Source organism: Ylistrum balloti, unplaced genomic scaffold, assembly GCF_031769215.1.
Source record: "Ylistrum balloti isolate Yb309-2 unplaced genomic scaffold, AGI_CSIRO_Ybal_v1 Utg369618, whole genome shotgun sequence".
Classification (NCBI taxonomy): Eukaryota; Metazoa; Mollusca; class Bivalvia; order Pectinida; family Pectinidae; genus Ylistrum; species Ylistrum balloti.
Window position 1 is genome coordinate 24,232 of NW_026781890.1, and position 15,805 is coordinate 40,036.

The following is a 15,805-nucleotide window of genomic DNA, read 5'->3' on the forward strand; positions in this document are numbered from 1 at the left end:
GTGCTGTTTAAAAAAATCACGATGTTGCCATCAGCGTGCGTGGGTGTACCCAACTTGTCATGTTTTGTTTACATTAGACCATTTTATTGACACGAGACACACGAGTTCCAAAATGGCATTATGTCATACATGTAATACATCTTTGGGATATTTTGCATTAAAGGAAACTGATTAGATAGTGTTTATTATCATGTTCTATTGGCGACCATACACTTGGTCTAGAAAGATTAGGCAAACAGGAAGTAATCTGTTTATAACTTTTCATCTAATTGGTTAGTCAATAGCCCTTCAGTTTCTCAATTGGCTTAGAGGCCTATGCTAGAGAATAATCTGAATAATCAGCTTTCGTGCATTTAAAAAATATGATTGGGAAGCAAATTGAAATTAATATCTCATGCAGATCTGAACGCGGACAAAAAGAGACGACTTCCCATTACTGGTACACGTAAACATGACATTAATCTGTTTTCTCTGCCCTTAAAGACATAAATAACGACAGTTTGTCAGATTTTTGGTGTTTGGTAATTGTAGGATGGATCATCTAGGTCGCTATAAGCAGATGATCGGTGGCCATGTTGATGGGGTTTTTTTACAGACTGAAAAACGCGCTTGTAAAGTAGTGCGAGGTCAAACTTCAAAGTTAACTATTCAGAATCGTTGGAGGATTGAACAATCTTTGAAGTTGATCACATGATAAGTCAGTTTTGAAACAAACGTAGGTATGGAATACATAAATATATAAAATTTATTTTTGTAATCATTTATTGCAAAGGTTTCATTTTCACTTTCAAGCACGAATATAATTCAAACGGAAACAAGTCATATACCAATGCACGGAAACAAGTCATATACCAATGCACGGAAACAAGTCAAACGAAGTCTATAAGTTTGAACATGCCAAAAAAGTTGGAGTAGTGTGACTTGTCGATATGCTTACTGGTGTAGATTTCTCTGCCAACATATGAAATAGCCTGAGATTCTATTTTGTCCCGCATATTCATACGGACAACACCACAAAGGAAGCTCGTTTGTCTTTTCACAGTGGGTACACCTCCGACTTTTGCTGTCCATAGCTTAACTTTGTTTCCGTTGATTACAGCTGATCGGTGTTTGTAGATAGTATGGACTCCTAGAGGCGCCGGTTCGTTGGCATCTGTGTTGCTAAAGTCGAATGTGTACATGGAATACACAAAGTACAGTCCCGAGCCTGAAAACTGTGGAACGGTCAATTGTCTCCCGTTTCCTGTCAATGACAGATTTCGTAAAACGGATGTTTTGCAGGCGGGCTCACTCCACACTAAATCTAAATAAAAAGTTATTAAACATATTAAGTATCAATGACACATACATACATATAATTCACACAAGACATGCACAAGGCATTAAGCGCGGTATATATGGACACTTTCGCTCTTTTGACTCATTTCTATAAATCGTAAAAGCCTAAAACGCAAGAAGTTAAATGCAAGGAAAAAACAAATACACTCAATATGTTTCTTTTAACATTTTGTTTCAGATATAGGGTCGCGAGTCCTTTTTTCCATATGCTAAAGATCTGGTAATTTTTTTTCCGTCTCTTAAATCAAAATGTTCGTAAATACAGAATAAATGCTTTCCTGCCATTCTCTGCCAAACATTAAGACTATTTTTTACCTGGGCCAACAGCAAAAGGATTGGCGTACACATGAGCAGCATGATGCCTCTCTCGCCACCATCGCAGTTTCTCAGGTTCAACTGACAACAAAAATAACTGCATTTGATTTATCTGAATTGCAGGTAACCTTAATTAAAACATTACTACAAAACATTATTATTACAAAAGGTTATTGATTTCTATGCATATGATATGTTTGTTTTCTTTTAGTTCTGTTATTTTTTCAAATTTGGATTAGAGCAAACAACTACACAGTATTTAGTATTTCGTGTACAATACTGCACAATGGTGTTAATGTGCACTGGAAGAAACGTTGTAAGATAATGTTTTAAGATATTCATATTTAACAAGATATTTATAACTTACCGAGTTGTCGGTCTGGATTCAAAATACCTCTGTTTTCATCCTTTAACTAGAAAGAAAGTGATTTATATGTAAATCGATAATGAAAAAACAGAAACGTTCTAATAATATACAAATGTATACAATTCTTTAATGCCTATGTTAGTTATATCTATTTCAGTAAATCGACTTACCTCTCGTATCAGGTTATGGAGTTCTCCATCGCGCTCCAAGCAACAAAGTGTAATGTTGTTTTCTGTCTTCAATCTGGATTCATAAAGAGTGTGGCCTGTTGCCTGTCCCTGGAATGCACAGGGTAAACAAATTTGTCCTGCTTTGACTTGATGCGCTGTTCTAGTTGTTTGGGTTGGTAATGTTTCATGGCCCTGATTTCGTAAGTGCTGTCGAATGACAAAGACTACCAATAAACAGACTACTAGGAGAATGTTCCCAACAACGCTGATATTAAATGCACGTTTTAAGACAGTATGATAACTTGTATCGTTTGTTGTACACAATCGCTTTCCCATTGTGATGTTTACATCGTCAGAGCAAAGTACATATTGTTGAAATCTCGAGCGGTACCTGGCATATACAACAGAAACAACAGAAAAGACAGGGTAAACAAAGATATCATTTAAAAAATATCAACCAATCAGAGACTACTGACCTGGATTAACGTAATACAATATCGTTTGGCATGAAGGCAGTCGGTGTTTCTAGGTACCGAGTGCATGTTTGTGTAAATCACCTTTTCTATTACTTTAAACATAGACACACGTATGAAAAGCACGATGGTATTTCCATTGCTATATACAGAAATTGCAGTCATCTGGCTGTTTTCCAGGTAACAAACATGGTTAATCGTGACATATAGGACATTTAAATGATATAATTATATTATTTCCGCACTAATAAAAATACGTTCGTTTATCAATGCTTATAAATATTGTTTTGTTTCTATGATTTATCTTTACTTACTTTATTTACAAACAATCATTTCAATTCAATGCAGACATCGGTAATCAAGTTTATTCTATTTCATAAAGCTTCCAACAGTGAATACATTAATTCATGTTTTTTTTAATTTTTTATCTTTTATGAAATAATACTGATAATTTCGGCCAAGATATTTGAGATGTGAACTCTTCACCATTTACAAGGTAACGTTTCACTCACTGAAATAGGACACAATGAGTCATTATATGGCGACGATTGGGCAACGCTTATCTAGTGACAAGTCGGGTAAACAGGGGTTTTCCTAACTTGCTTTGCAAATGCAAACACGTCATGCAACATTACATATACTACGTATGAGGTGTATCAGGTAACACGCTCCCGTCAAGGACATGATATTTAACCCGAGTATGACGGCGGTTTAGAGTACACAAGTAAGTGTACATACATATAGTACATATTTTAAAATTCGACGGGTATTATTCATAAGAAAAACAAAGACACTGTAGAAACATAGTGTTTCGTTGTATACCAGGCTATAACTATAAACCATTGGTCATTATCTTATATACACACTAGAATATGTACATCAGTAATGCAGAAAAGGTATGTTTTTATTAAGAAATGATAACAAGATATCCCCGTTACAAAGTTCAATTCCACAGGTCTCCTGCGGGTAACTGACCTATCTAAACATATAGCAATAAATTAAAAAAGAAATAAAATCATGTGCGATCAGAAATACAATTGTGCAATTCATACAAAGACGTTCGTTCGTCTATCACGTTTGTTTCTCTTTAGACTTCAGTGTGTTAGATAATGAAGCAATTTTCTTGTTTTACACTATAGTTTTGTTTAGAATGTAACTTGTAGTTTTATTGTTCCGATTACATACAACCGGATTTTCTAGGACGTTTTTAACTTTTTAATACGAAGTTCACCGAATGGGCGATATGTTTTAACAATTAGCAGACTTACCCAATTGGTTGAATGAATTAATTTTAATATGTCTTTTCAAAATAAAATCTAGTTTCGATTAAGATACACAGTTTATCATATGCATTTGACTAACATGTAAAGTTTGGTATTCTTAAAATAGAATTTGACAATATTGCAAAATTGCACAAATGTACAAGACCATTTGCAATATCTGTCATTTCCAAACTGATGTATAGTTTTTGAGAACTTAAACAGCAAACAAATGGTACCTCAACTTTGAATCACACGCTAGTGTTTACTTATGATTCAATATGACAACTAAGCATAGAAACACTTGTCGTTAAGTTATTTACAATATACTTAATTTATTACATAAATTTGTGATGATAAAATTGACACTAACCGCTGTAAAATGTATCATGTCAGTATCAAATTAAATGAAATAAGAATTACCTTTTCAGACTCCGTATTCCTGGATAAATATATCTCTAGAACATGGGTATCCGTGCTTTACAGGTCAGCAACATATAAAGCATTACAAGAATGATTACAACAAGAATAATGATGATTTTCCGCTCGTTAAATCGAGTTATTCTATTCCTAGGAACTGGAACTGCCATGTTTCCTTTCAAATTTAATGCCCCTCTACCGCTCTAAACGCTAAGTACATGTAGTAATTGTATTTCGTAACATCCAGACTGGACTATGGGAACGCTTTGTTATATGGCATTCCAGGTACGTTGGCTAAGCGTCTCCAGAGAGTTCAAAATACTGCGGCGCGACTCATTATACGAACTAAAATCAAAGTACTGAAAGTACTGGTATGCTAAGACCATTAAAAAATAAATTCTTTGTTATTAGCTTGCTATATACTGAAACCAACTATATGCAATCAGTAAATCATTGCAGCCCATAAAAAATGACCAGCAGATATCAGAAATAACAAGCATAGTAGTATTACTTATGTAATACATGTCCCAAGTAGGCTCCAAGATGCAATGATAGGGAAGTTGTCCATTTCTTTGGATACATTGTAGGGAATGTTGATCATGGACACCATATTATCACTTTAAAGACTGTGTATCCTATTGGTTTAAGACCATTAGTTAGACCATCATGCAAATAACATGCTACATACAAATATTGGACAGCTTCATTTTCTAGATTGTTTGTAAATGACTGCATAAGAGTGCCAATTTTCTAAAACAAACATGACTTGTCACCATAACTTAAAATAGAAGATGCCTATTCTTCCAGAAAACCTTGTCTTATTCTCCTTGTACTTTTTCTGGGAATCTTCAAGTAGATATTGACTTTGTTCCAATTTTTCATGTTTATATATTCTTTGTTCTCTAAAACTTGTCACAAGATATTTTATTCCTCTTGTATTATCATTTTTTTAACATCCTTACAGTGACCTTGAACCTTGAAATTTACAAGATGTGAATATCTTTTAGGTTGTGAAATTTGATAGAAAAACGAGGGTAATACAATGGAAAAACACCCCCATGCAACTATCTGTTTTTTGACTGTGACCTTGATCTTTGATATCTGACCCTGAATTTCTAAAGAAACCGACTTCTCCTCACAAGGGATACATGTTCCAAATTTGATTAAGGTATACTAACTGTCTTGGTCTCAATGCGTTTACAAGGTAATCATATAGTACTTATGCAAGTACTGTGACCTCTACATTCAATCCTCAAAATCATTACTATATCCTCTCCACATTGCCCAGGGATAACTGAACTGTAATCCAAATGATAACTAATACCCCCATCACCCACAGCCTTAGTTATCTCCCCATGGTGACTTTTTGCAAAAAAACATCCTCTGAAACACAGCGGCATGTGCACATGTTCCCTAATATTCCTGCGAAGTTTTGTTGAAATTGGTCCACAGGTTTAGAAGTTGACCGACATGCAAAACCTGTCTATATTGACCAGATGCCATGGCAATCAATATTTCCAGGGGAAAATGGTGCATGCACATCTACACATTGTCCCGAATATTACTGTAGTTTCATTGGAGTTGTCTAGACAAGATGTGTCTCCAGACAGACAAACAGATGGATGGACAGATAGACAACTTGATTTGATTTACCCACCCTTTTGGTGGTATAAGAATGCACAAGAATGCTTACAAATTCCATGTGGACAGACATCATGGAAAAATAATAATGATAATAATAAAAATAAAAACATGATAAAGATGCTTATATCTTGTTTTCTTTATTCAGTATACTTTCCATGCTTTGATCAGCAATGTAATCGTGTCATGTCAATATCCTAGTACAAGATTGCATACACAAAATTGTTGTAGGTAGACTTTTAAGATAAATAAAAATCAAAGTACTGAAAGTACTGGTATGCTAAGACCATTAAAAAAATAAATTCTTAGTTATTAGCTTGCTATATACTGAAACCAACTATATGCAAGCAGTAAATCATTGCAGCCCATAAAAAATGACCAGCAGATATCAGAAATAACAAGCATAGTAGTATTACTTATGTAATACATGTCCCAAGTAGGCTCCAAGATGCAATGATAGGGAAGTTGTCCATTTTTTTGGATACATTATAGGAAATGTTGATCTTGGACACCATATTATCACTTTAAAGACTGCGTATCTCATTGGTTTAAGACCATTAGTTAGACCATCATGCAAATAACATGCTACATACAAATATTGGGCAGCTTCATTTTCCAGATTGTCTGTAAATGACTGCATAAGAGTGCCAATTTTCTAAAACAAACATGGTATGTCACCATAACTTAAAATAAAAGATGCCTATTCTTTCGGAACACCTGGTCTTATTCTCCTTGTACTTTTTCAGGGAATCTTCGAGTAGATATTGTCTTTGTTTCAATTTTACACTTGTTTTGCTGGTTCTACAATTCTGTTGACATGTTTATATATTCTTTGTTCTCTAAAACTTGTCACAAGATATTTTATTCCTCTTGTATTATCATTTTTTAACATCCTAACAGTGACCTTGAAATTTGCAAGATGTGAATATCTTTTAGGTTGTGAAATTTGATAGAAAAATGAGGGTAATGCAAAGAACACCCCCATGCATCTATCCGTTTTTTGACTGTGACCTTGATCTTTGACATCTGACCCTGAATTTCTAAAGAAACCGACTTCTCATAAGGGATACATGTTCCAAATTTGATTAAGGTATACTGTCTTAGTCTCAATGCGTTTACAAGGTAATCATATAGTACTTATGCAAGTACTGTGACCTCTACATTCAATCCTCAAAATCATTACTATATCCTCTCCACATTGCCCAGGGATAACTGAAACTGTAATCCAAATGATAACTAATACCCCCCAACACCCACAGCCTTAGCTTAGCGGCATGTGCACGTTCCCCAACATTCCTGCAAAGTTTTGTTGAAATTGGTCCACAGGTTTAGAAGTTGACAGACGAGCAAAACCCGTCTATATTGACCAGTTGCCATGGCAATCAATATTTTGAGGGAAAATGGTGCATGCACATCTACACATTGTCCTGAATATTACTGAAAAGTTTCATTGGAGTTGTCCAGACAAGATGTGTCTTCAGACAGACAAACAGATGGATGGACTGATAGACAACCTGATTCCAGTTTACCCACCCTTTTGGTGGTATAAGAATGCACAAGAGTGCTTACAAATTCCATGTGGACAGACATTATGGAAAAATAATAATAATAATAATAAAAACATGATACAGATGCTTATATCTTGTTTTATTCAGTTTTTAGATACAGTATTCTTTCCATGCTTTGATCAGCAATGTAATCTTGTCATGTCAATATCCTAGTACAAGATTGCATACACAAAATTGTTGTAGGTAGACTTTTAAGATACATAAAAAATACATGCCTAAGTTTAAATGAAGGTTTTAAACAGAAGTCGTATTATGTTCAGTATACAGTGATTTTTCTAGACAATTGTAAACTATAAACTCTGTATACAGCGATCTTTTCTACACATTTGTAAACAACAAACTCAGGTATGCAGTGATATTTTCTACAAAAAGTTTTTTTGATATATTATATACACTAAACTCAGAAAAAAAAATAAATAAGTAAACCTTTCTATGTACACTACAAACTCAGTATACAGTGATCCTTTCTACACAAACTTGGTATAACTAGTGAATCTTTCTACACAAGTAAATTGAAGATTGTATACAAATTTACTACAAATGCAGTATACAAAGATCTTTTCCACATTATTTTATTTTCTGCGATTTGTTGATTCTTCTTTTCTGATGGTAAACACAAGTAAATTGAAGATTGTATACAAATTTACTACAAATGCAGTATACAAAGATCTTTTCCAAATTATTTTAGTTTCTGCGATTTGTTGATTCTTCTTTTCTGATGGTAAATATATTGCTGCCTTTAGAGAGTACTGTGACCTTAAAAGGCAACATGGTTGTTAGCATCTCCTCAAGTGATTAATCATATTCAACATCTAATTGGAGGCCGAAAAGAAGGACGTTTTTCTCCACCATAAGGTCCTCACATCCATTCATTGTTGGTCACCATGGCCAATTCCAAGTTAGAAGAATCAATAGAGATACCTTCTACCATTCCAGATTTCATTTCTTCAGGGACATCCACTTGCTGAAAGAGAGTAAGGGAAATAAATAACTATATTTCATTATTGCTATGATTATGTGCAAGAAATATACACTTCTGTATAAGCTTATAGTCTTCCCATTAGGAGCCTATATTAAATATACTGTAATTAATTACTTTGACGTTCAGGACTGTAAAATTATTAAGCGATGGACAGCTGGCAAAATGATAATATCTTGACCATGGTCATACAGAGATTGAATCATAAAATTTAATTTGTGTGATAAATCTGTGCAGTATGATAATTTATTTTGACGTTTGTATTTCAAAAAAAATCATTTTGACTTGAAAAGTAATGTGTAATTTAATTAATTACATTGGACCGTCATGTAATGGTTATTTAATTATTTTGAAAATACCTGTAGTGGCAATGCCATTTTCATAATGTAATTGTAATTTAATTAATTACATCATCATGTAATTGAACCCATGCCTGTTACAAACAGTAGCTGTCCTAACTGATCTTAAAATTAACTTTGGCTACATCTATCACAAAATTAACTTTGGCTATGTCTATCACAAATGCCACATTTAGCTACAGTAGAGGTATTTCAAAAATGTACGTAATTGTAGCTGAAAGGACATAATTAATGGTTACTTAACCAGAACTACAGTTCTGAACAAACCACTACAAAGCATCTTATTGTTGTACTTTCGGTCACTTGAGTTTCTTAAAGTTTCAATTTGACTTTTAATAAGGCCCAATGTGATAATACTGCAATGTCTTAATAAGCTCTCGAGGGGTATTGGTTAGACTATTTATCCCATTTCATTCCACTCACCATGGAAACAAAACTCTAAAATGCTTATAAACAGTCGACAATTAATGACAAATATTGAGCCCAGGGCTGTGTAAATTTGATGAATCAAGTGTTGAACTGAAAGTTGACGCAGTTGACATAATACCGAAACTTCTGAGATGAACAAATACAGTACATATATTAAAAGTTCAGGCATAATAAGAATTGTACCAATGGGACCTAACACTTTGCTAGGTTTATCCTAATCTTCATTAAAACACTTTCCGGGATTCAGATGTTAATTGATATCTTCATTATTCCCAATCTTCATATTGTAATCAATCACCTGCATCACTCTTCAACAGAATCAACGAGACATCATGTCAGAAAGACAAAAACTAAATTTAAGCTAAAACTATATATATAAACTTCAATTGGCATAGCTGTAGAGTTCCCTTACGATTTCATACCCTGGACTTGGGGTACTTATAAATTATCTCCGATCAGAAATTTGAAAGAGCTAGATCTACAATAGCACGGACAGTGACCGATATTTTAAAGTAAAATCGATATATTACACCACGGACTTGTATATAAGTCCGTGATTACACAGATAGATTCCTAGATCTATTCACGGTAACGTAAGTAGTACAGTACAATATTACGGATAGATTTTTTTTCTGTTTAATTTCCGATCTGTTGGGCCACTCACGATCATTCAAAAATAAATTTATTTCAAAACACTGAAATACTTTACGGAAGCAACAAAAATGTGCTAGATGCTTACATAACATTTTTCAAATGCATACTGCTTCAAAGGAAAAGTCTTGAAAATATTTTGAAAAAAGTGCCATGGCGGCAGTGCCCAGCTTGCGCGTCGCCGTTGAGCCTAAATCCAATACATGCGATAGCTCATTTCAAATGAGTATTTTGCAAAAAATGCAATTGCTAGTTCAGTATAAGTATTGACTTTAAATTCAGCTTATATATATATATATATATAGAGTGATACTTACTTACATCAAATACCCGCCATCTTCTTTCTGCCGCCGTCTTCTTTCAGGGTCCAGCAGCAAAGAGCACCCCGGCTGTTTCCGTCAAAATTTTATGCTACTCTAAATCATTCTTATTTTAGTTTCATTCTTATTTTCAACTACATATTTCAGTATTTTCAAAAGCTTTCAACAGTATTAAACGGGATGAAAATTTTCAAAAAAGAAAAAAAAAAGAAAGATATATATGACACCCACAATGCATCGCGCGGAAAAGAAAGTTAAGCCGCCATATTGGCATCGCCTCGCAAAATTTACCACCATAAAACGTGAGTCTTCGTCACTGTATTTACAAATTTCGATGTCTGATTATCATTAATACACAACACAAAACGTTTTCTTGATGTACAAGTAACGAAGAAAATGTCGATAAGGTTGTTTCATTTAATGACTAGGATCAGCAACTTGTAGGGGCGATAATCCAATGATTACGGTAATGTCCGGCAGATGGAGTAGGAGTAAACTTTCGATTTATGAACCAATGAAAACGAAGTACTGATACTCAGGGCCGGGGGCGACAGCAACATGCTGAAGAGCATTGAAAATGCTCTTAGCATAAAAAGGGACCATATAACACCTGTGCTGGAGTCCTTACATTGGCTTCCGTTTGAATATCGCTGTCAGTGTAAGCTGCTCATAACTGTGTTTAAGGCTCTCCATGGTGTAACCTGGCAGGACATCATAGCATCTGCTAACACAGGACATCATAGCATCTGTCCACACAGGATATTAGAACATCTGCACGACCATATAGGACATCATAGCATCTGCTCACACAGGACTGTAACTGGCGGCTGTCCTGGCCCACATATGACTCTGTATTCTATATATGTATGTACTCTGACTGTGTCACATTCGTTCCCGCCATCAACATGGATAGAACTGCAATAACACAAGACTACGTCTGACTATGCTGACTATATAGTCTATAATGATTCATAGATATTTATACACAGTATTTCTTCTATTTGAACTATTTGTGTATATACATTCATCTGCCTACATACAGTAATTGATATGAATCTATTCACTAATTCTACTCTGAATTCCATGTAATTCATTGACATATTGACAAGTTTCGCTTATATTTATTAAATATAAACTAAATTCATATAACAGTTGATATCTTATAGCTATAATAGAGATATATTGAACTGTACTCATATAGCGTTATAAGCATATACATTTATCGATAAATATTCGCCTCAAATATCAAACACAACCGATTTCGGGCATATAATTGCAATATAAAGGCACAAGAAATGTTTACAAACTTACCGCAAACTGTATTTTGCGTTGGCTAACCCCATATAAGCTGACTGCCAAAATTTACACCGCTGTTCTCGCTTACATGTATATTTTCCTTCCGGCGAGACTAATTTCAAATATTCGAACTCGGATCCGGAGAATCCGCATTTATAGAATTTACAGCAAATAATTAAGAAAATAAAAGTACAATATTTAGACCAGATAATACCCGATTTCTTTCATCGAATACATGTACAAATAGTTCAGACATTGTTTGATATATACAAAAATGTAAAATATACAAAAGTATGGTTGAGACTGTGACACATGGGAACTCACCAGAGTACCTCAAGGAACTTGTACGTCCCTATAAACCAACTCGGACACTGAGGTCACAGTCTGGTGCATTGCTTATTTCCCCCAAAGCAAGGGCTGCCACATATGGACACCGCTGCTTTGATACAGCAGCAGCACACTTGTGGAATAATCTTCCATTTTCCATGAGGAACATAGAATCTCTGTCTGCTTTTAAATCCGCACTGAAAACACATCTTTTTAAAACAGCCTTTAAATTGTGATAGGATTTCTATTGATAGACAGTGTATGACATAGTTTTAATGTTTTAGGTTTTTTGTGATGGACATTTTACATTGATGGATAATGAACGATATACTTTTATGCTTAATTTTTTATGTTATTTTATGTAAAGCGCTTTAGTGTAATCCTAACGAATTAGATATGGCGCTATATCAATTAAGTATATTATTATTATCATTATTATTATTATCTGTAGTGTCATGTTTGAACTGATTCGAATAGAGGCACGGTTTCGAACATACATACGTCAGGGCCGACATCTTTGCTTTCTCACACGTGTTATACAGTTTGAGGTTTATCTCCTACTTAAAACATGGACTCTCTCTGTATTATTATTGAACACTTTTGCCTTTCATTAAAATCAGTTCCAAAACCTTTGTCTCATAGAATAGGCTTAAATGGGGCAATTTACCAATGTCCCCCTTTTTAAACTTTTGCGACGGCTCTGCCTCCGTGCATTCAATCAAACCAACGTTATCATATAACACCGACAAAGGTAATTATAATACCGGAAGTGAGTTGAAGCACACAGAGCATGCGTTGTATCCTCTTAGTTCACCTTTTGTGAATGTATTTTCACTGTGTCCTCTGACAGTGAAACAACAACAAATTTTCAACGAAACAACAAATTACGATGTGATCTAGATGTGCCAAAATGAATAAAATTCATTTCATGAAATAAATACATTTGTGTTAGATGGTTACTTTATATATTCATGTATATATATATATGTATAATTGTCATAATCCTACAGATGTTCTTCACATTATAATGTTATGTAAGTTGGCTCTTGCATGATTTTGTTATTTGGAATAAGATCTTGAACTCTGACCACCTGGTGACCATCTGTTACCCTATGTAGTTTGTATCTCTTGTTATTTGGATGTTATGTGTGCGCACGTGTTAGCTAAGAGGGCCGTGTAGGGCAACTCGCTAAGTGGTCACGGTTTTAGCTTGACCAGTCAGAGGGGCTGTTCACGTGACCAGCGGCAGTAGCCGTGATGCTAGGCGGTCAGGGCCTGGATTGACCAATCAGCGAGGCGCGCACCTCTTCGTGATTTTGACCGCGTCATATCTTCATCACTCCTCATAATTTTTCTGCTGCTGTGATTACGTTTAATATCTTTCGAAGTCCCACCCATACCACACTCCCACATTTTATTTTGAGCCAGCTTATATATCCATGTTTTTTTTTTTTTAATTCAAACTTATGTTTGTATGCCGATAATTTGTACCCCATCTTTTTGTTGTACATATAGACTGAAGTTAATGTCATTCAGATCTATATATTATATAACAACAGTGATTGATATTATGGTTGTATTTGAAATGTTCCTGTCATTTAATAAATGACCATTTGATAACATTTCTTTTCCCTGTTGTTTTTTGTTTATAAGATATGTACAACAAATAACAAGCGGCAGTCTCTGAGCTGGGTTACCATGCTAACACAAATGTATTTATACATTGAAAGGTGTTCTTAAATCAATTGAACTAAAGAAATTGGTTACTATGATAACCTATTTGACGTAAATTCTCAAAAAGAAGAATTTAACTACAGTACAGAATGTCATTGACAAAGAAACAATAGTTTCTGTCATTGGATTATATAAATGTGTGATTAAAAACTATTTCTGATGGGACATGTTCCGATCGATCATCATCCATGCATGGAAGTGCGCTTAATGTTTCATGAACAAAAAGTTTTTTTTATTAGCATTGCTTAAGTTTTAATGAATACCTGAAGTATGACCTTTTCTTATCGATTATGGAAACTGTCATTATACACTTTTTTCTGTTCTAGCAATCAACTATATTAAGATATTCATTTATCTATGTTTCCGTTTTAATGAAGCCTGCAATTTCAAAACATCACTGTCTACTAATATACTTGTTTTACATTGTTCATTTGTATATAAGTTAGGTTAACAGAGACCAGACAAAATTGGCTTACCTTCAGTGGTCTTATAAGTTGCTTCCAATACGTGTGTCACTTATTAGACAGCCCAGGGTAACATATAGAACAGTTACAGGTAACATTAAGAACAGTTACAGATACCATATAAGACAGTTACAGATAACATATAGAACAGCTACAGGTAACTTGTACAACAGTTACAGGTAACATACAGAACAGTGACAGGAAACATTCAGAATGATATAAGTAACATATAGAACAAATACAGGTAACATATAGAACAGTTACAGGTAACATATAGAACAAATACAGGTAACATATAGATAGGTTACAGGTAACATACAGAACAAATACAGGTAACATATAGAACATATCGAACAGTTACAGGTAACATATAGAACAAATACAGGTAACATATAGATAGGTTACAGGTAACATATAGACCAAATACAGGTAACATATAGAACAGTTACAGGTAGCATATCGAACAGTTACAGGTAACATATAGAGCAGTTACAGGTAACATATGAAGCAGTTACAGGTAACATATAGGACAGTTACAGGTAACATATAGGACAGTTACAGGTAACTTGTACAACAGTTACAGGTAACATACAGAACAGTGACAGGAAACATTCAGAATGATATAAGTAACATATAGAACAAATACAGGTAACATATAGAACAGTTACAGGTAACATATAGAACAAATACAGGTAACATATAGATAGGTTACAGGTAACATATAGAACAAAAACAGGTAACATATAGAACAGTTACAGGTAACATATCAAAAAGTTACAGGTAACATATCGAACAGTTACAGGTAACATATAGAACAGTTACAGGTAACATATGAAGCAGCTACAGGTAACATATAGGACAGTTACAGGTAACATATAGGACAGTTACAGGTAACTTGTAGAACAGTTACAGGTAACATACAGAACAGTGACAGGAAACATTCAGAATGATCTCAGTAACATATAGAACATATACAGGTAACATATAGAACAGTTACAGGTAACATATAGAACAAATACAGGTAACATATAGATAGGTTACAGGTAACATATAGAACAAATACAGGTAACACATAGAACAGTTACAGGTAACATATCGAACAGTTACAGGTAACATATAGAACAGTTACAGGTAACATATCGAACAGTTACAGGTAACATATAGAACAGTTACAGGTAACATATGAAACAGTTACAGGTAAAATATAGGACAGTTACAGGTAACATATAGGACAGTTGTATGTAACATATAGGCAGTTACAGGTAACATATAGAACAGTTACAGGTAACATTAAGAACAGTTACAGATAACATATAAGACAGTTACAGGTAACATATAGAACAGTTACAGGTAACTAGTACAACAGTTACAGGTAACATACAGAACAGTGACAAGAAACATTTAGAATGATATTAGTAACATATAGAACAATTACAGGTAACATATAGAACAGTTACAGGTAACATATAAAACAAATAGAGGTAACATATAGAACAGTTACAGGTAACATATCGAACAGTAACAGGTAACATAGAGAACAGTTACAGGTAACATATAGAACAGTTACAGGTAACATATAGAACAGTTACAGGTAACATATGAAGCAGTTACAAGTAACATATAGGACAGTTACAGGTAACATATAGGACAGTTATAGGTAACATATAGTACTGGTACAGATAACATATAGAACAG

At 34.2% G+C, this 15,805-nt stretch overlaps 1 protein-coding gene across 1 annotated transcript; it reads right to left on the reverse strand.

Annotated features, from left to right (window-relative positions):
- Positions 1-744: 744 nt before the first annotated feature.
- Positions 745-11,664, reverse strand: LOC132549333 (uncharacterized). Its single transcript, XM_060213263.1, has 6 exons — positions 11,601-11,664; positions 10,918-11,204; positions 2,191-2,581; positions 2,021-2,066; positions 1,654-1,734; positions 745-1,303 (listed from the first exon to the last, which is right to left on the reverse strand). The coding sequence occupies exons 2-6, from the start codon at positions 11,028-11,030 to the stop codon at positions 870-872; spliced, it is 1,065 nt and encodes a 354-aa protein (XP_060069246.1). The 5' UTR covers positions 11,031-11,204; positions 11,601-11,664; the 3' UTR covers positions 745-869.
- Positions 11,665-15,805: the final 4,141 nt, after the last annotated feature.

What these genes read in the sequence shown, in the direction of transcription:
- LOC132549333 (XM_060213263.1), bottom strand. Translation starts at nt 11,030, where the DNA reads ATGATGTCCTGTGTTAGCAGATGCTATGATGTCCTGCCAGGTTACACC. An exon ending in TCCATAACCTGATACGAGAG is followed by an intron (nt 2,067 to 2,190) that starts GTAAGTCGATTT and finishes CTTTCTTTCTAG; the next exon opens with TTAAAGGATGAAAACAGAGG. An exon ending in GAATCCAGACCGACAACTCG is followed by an intron (nt 1,735 to 2,020) that starts GTAAGTTATAAA and finishes TTTTGTTGTCAG; the next exon opens with TTGAACCTGAGAAACTGCGA.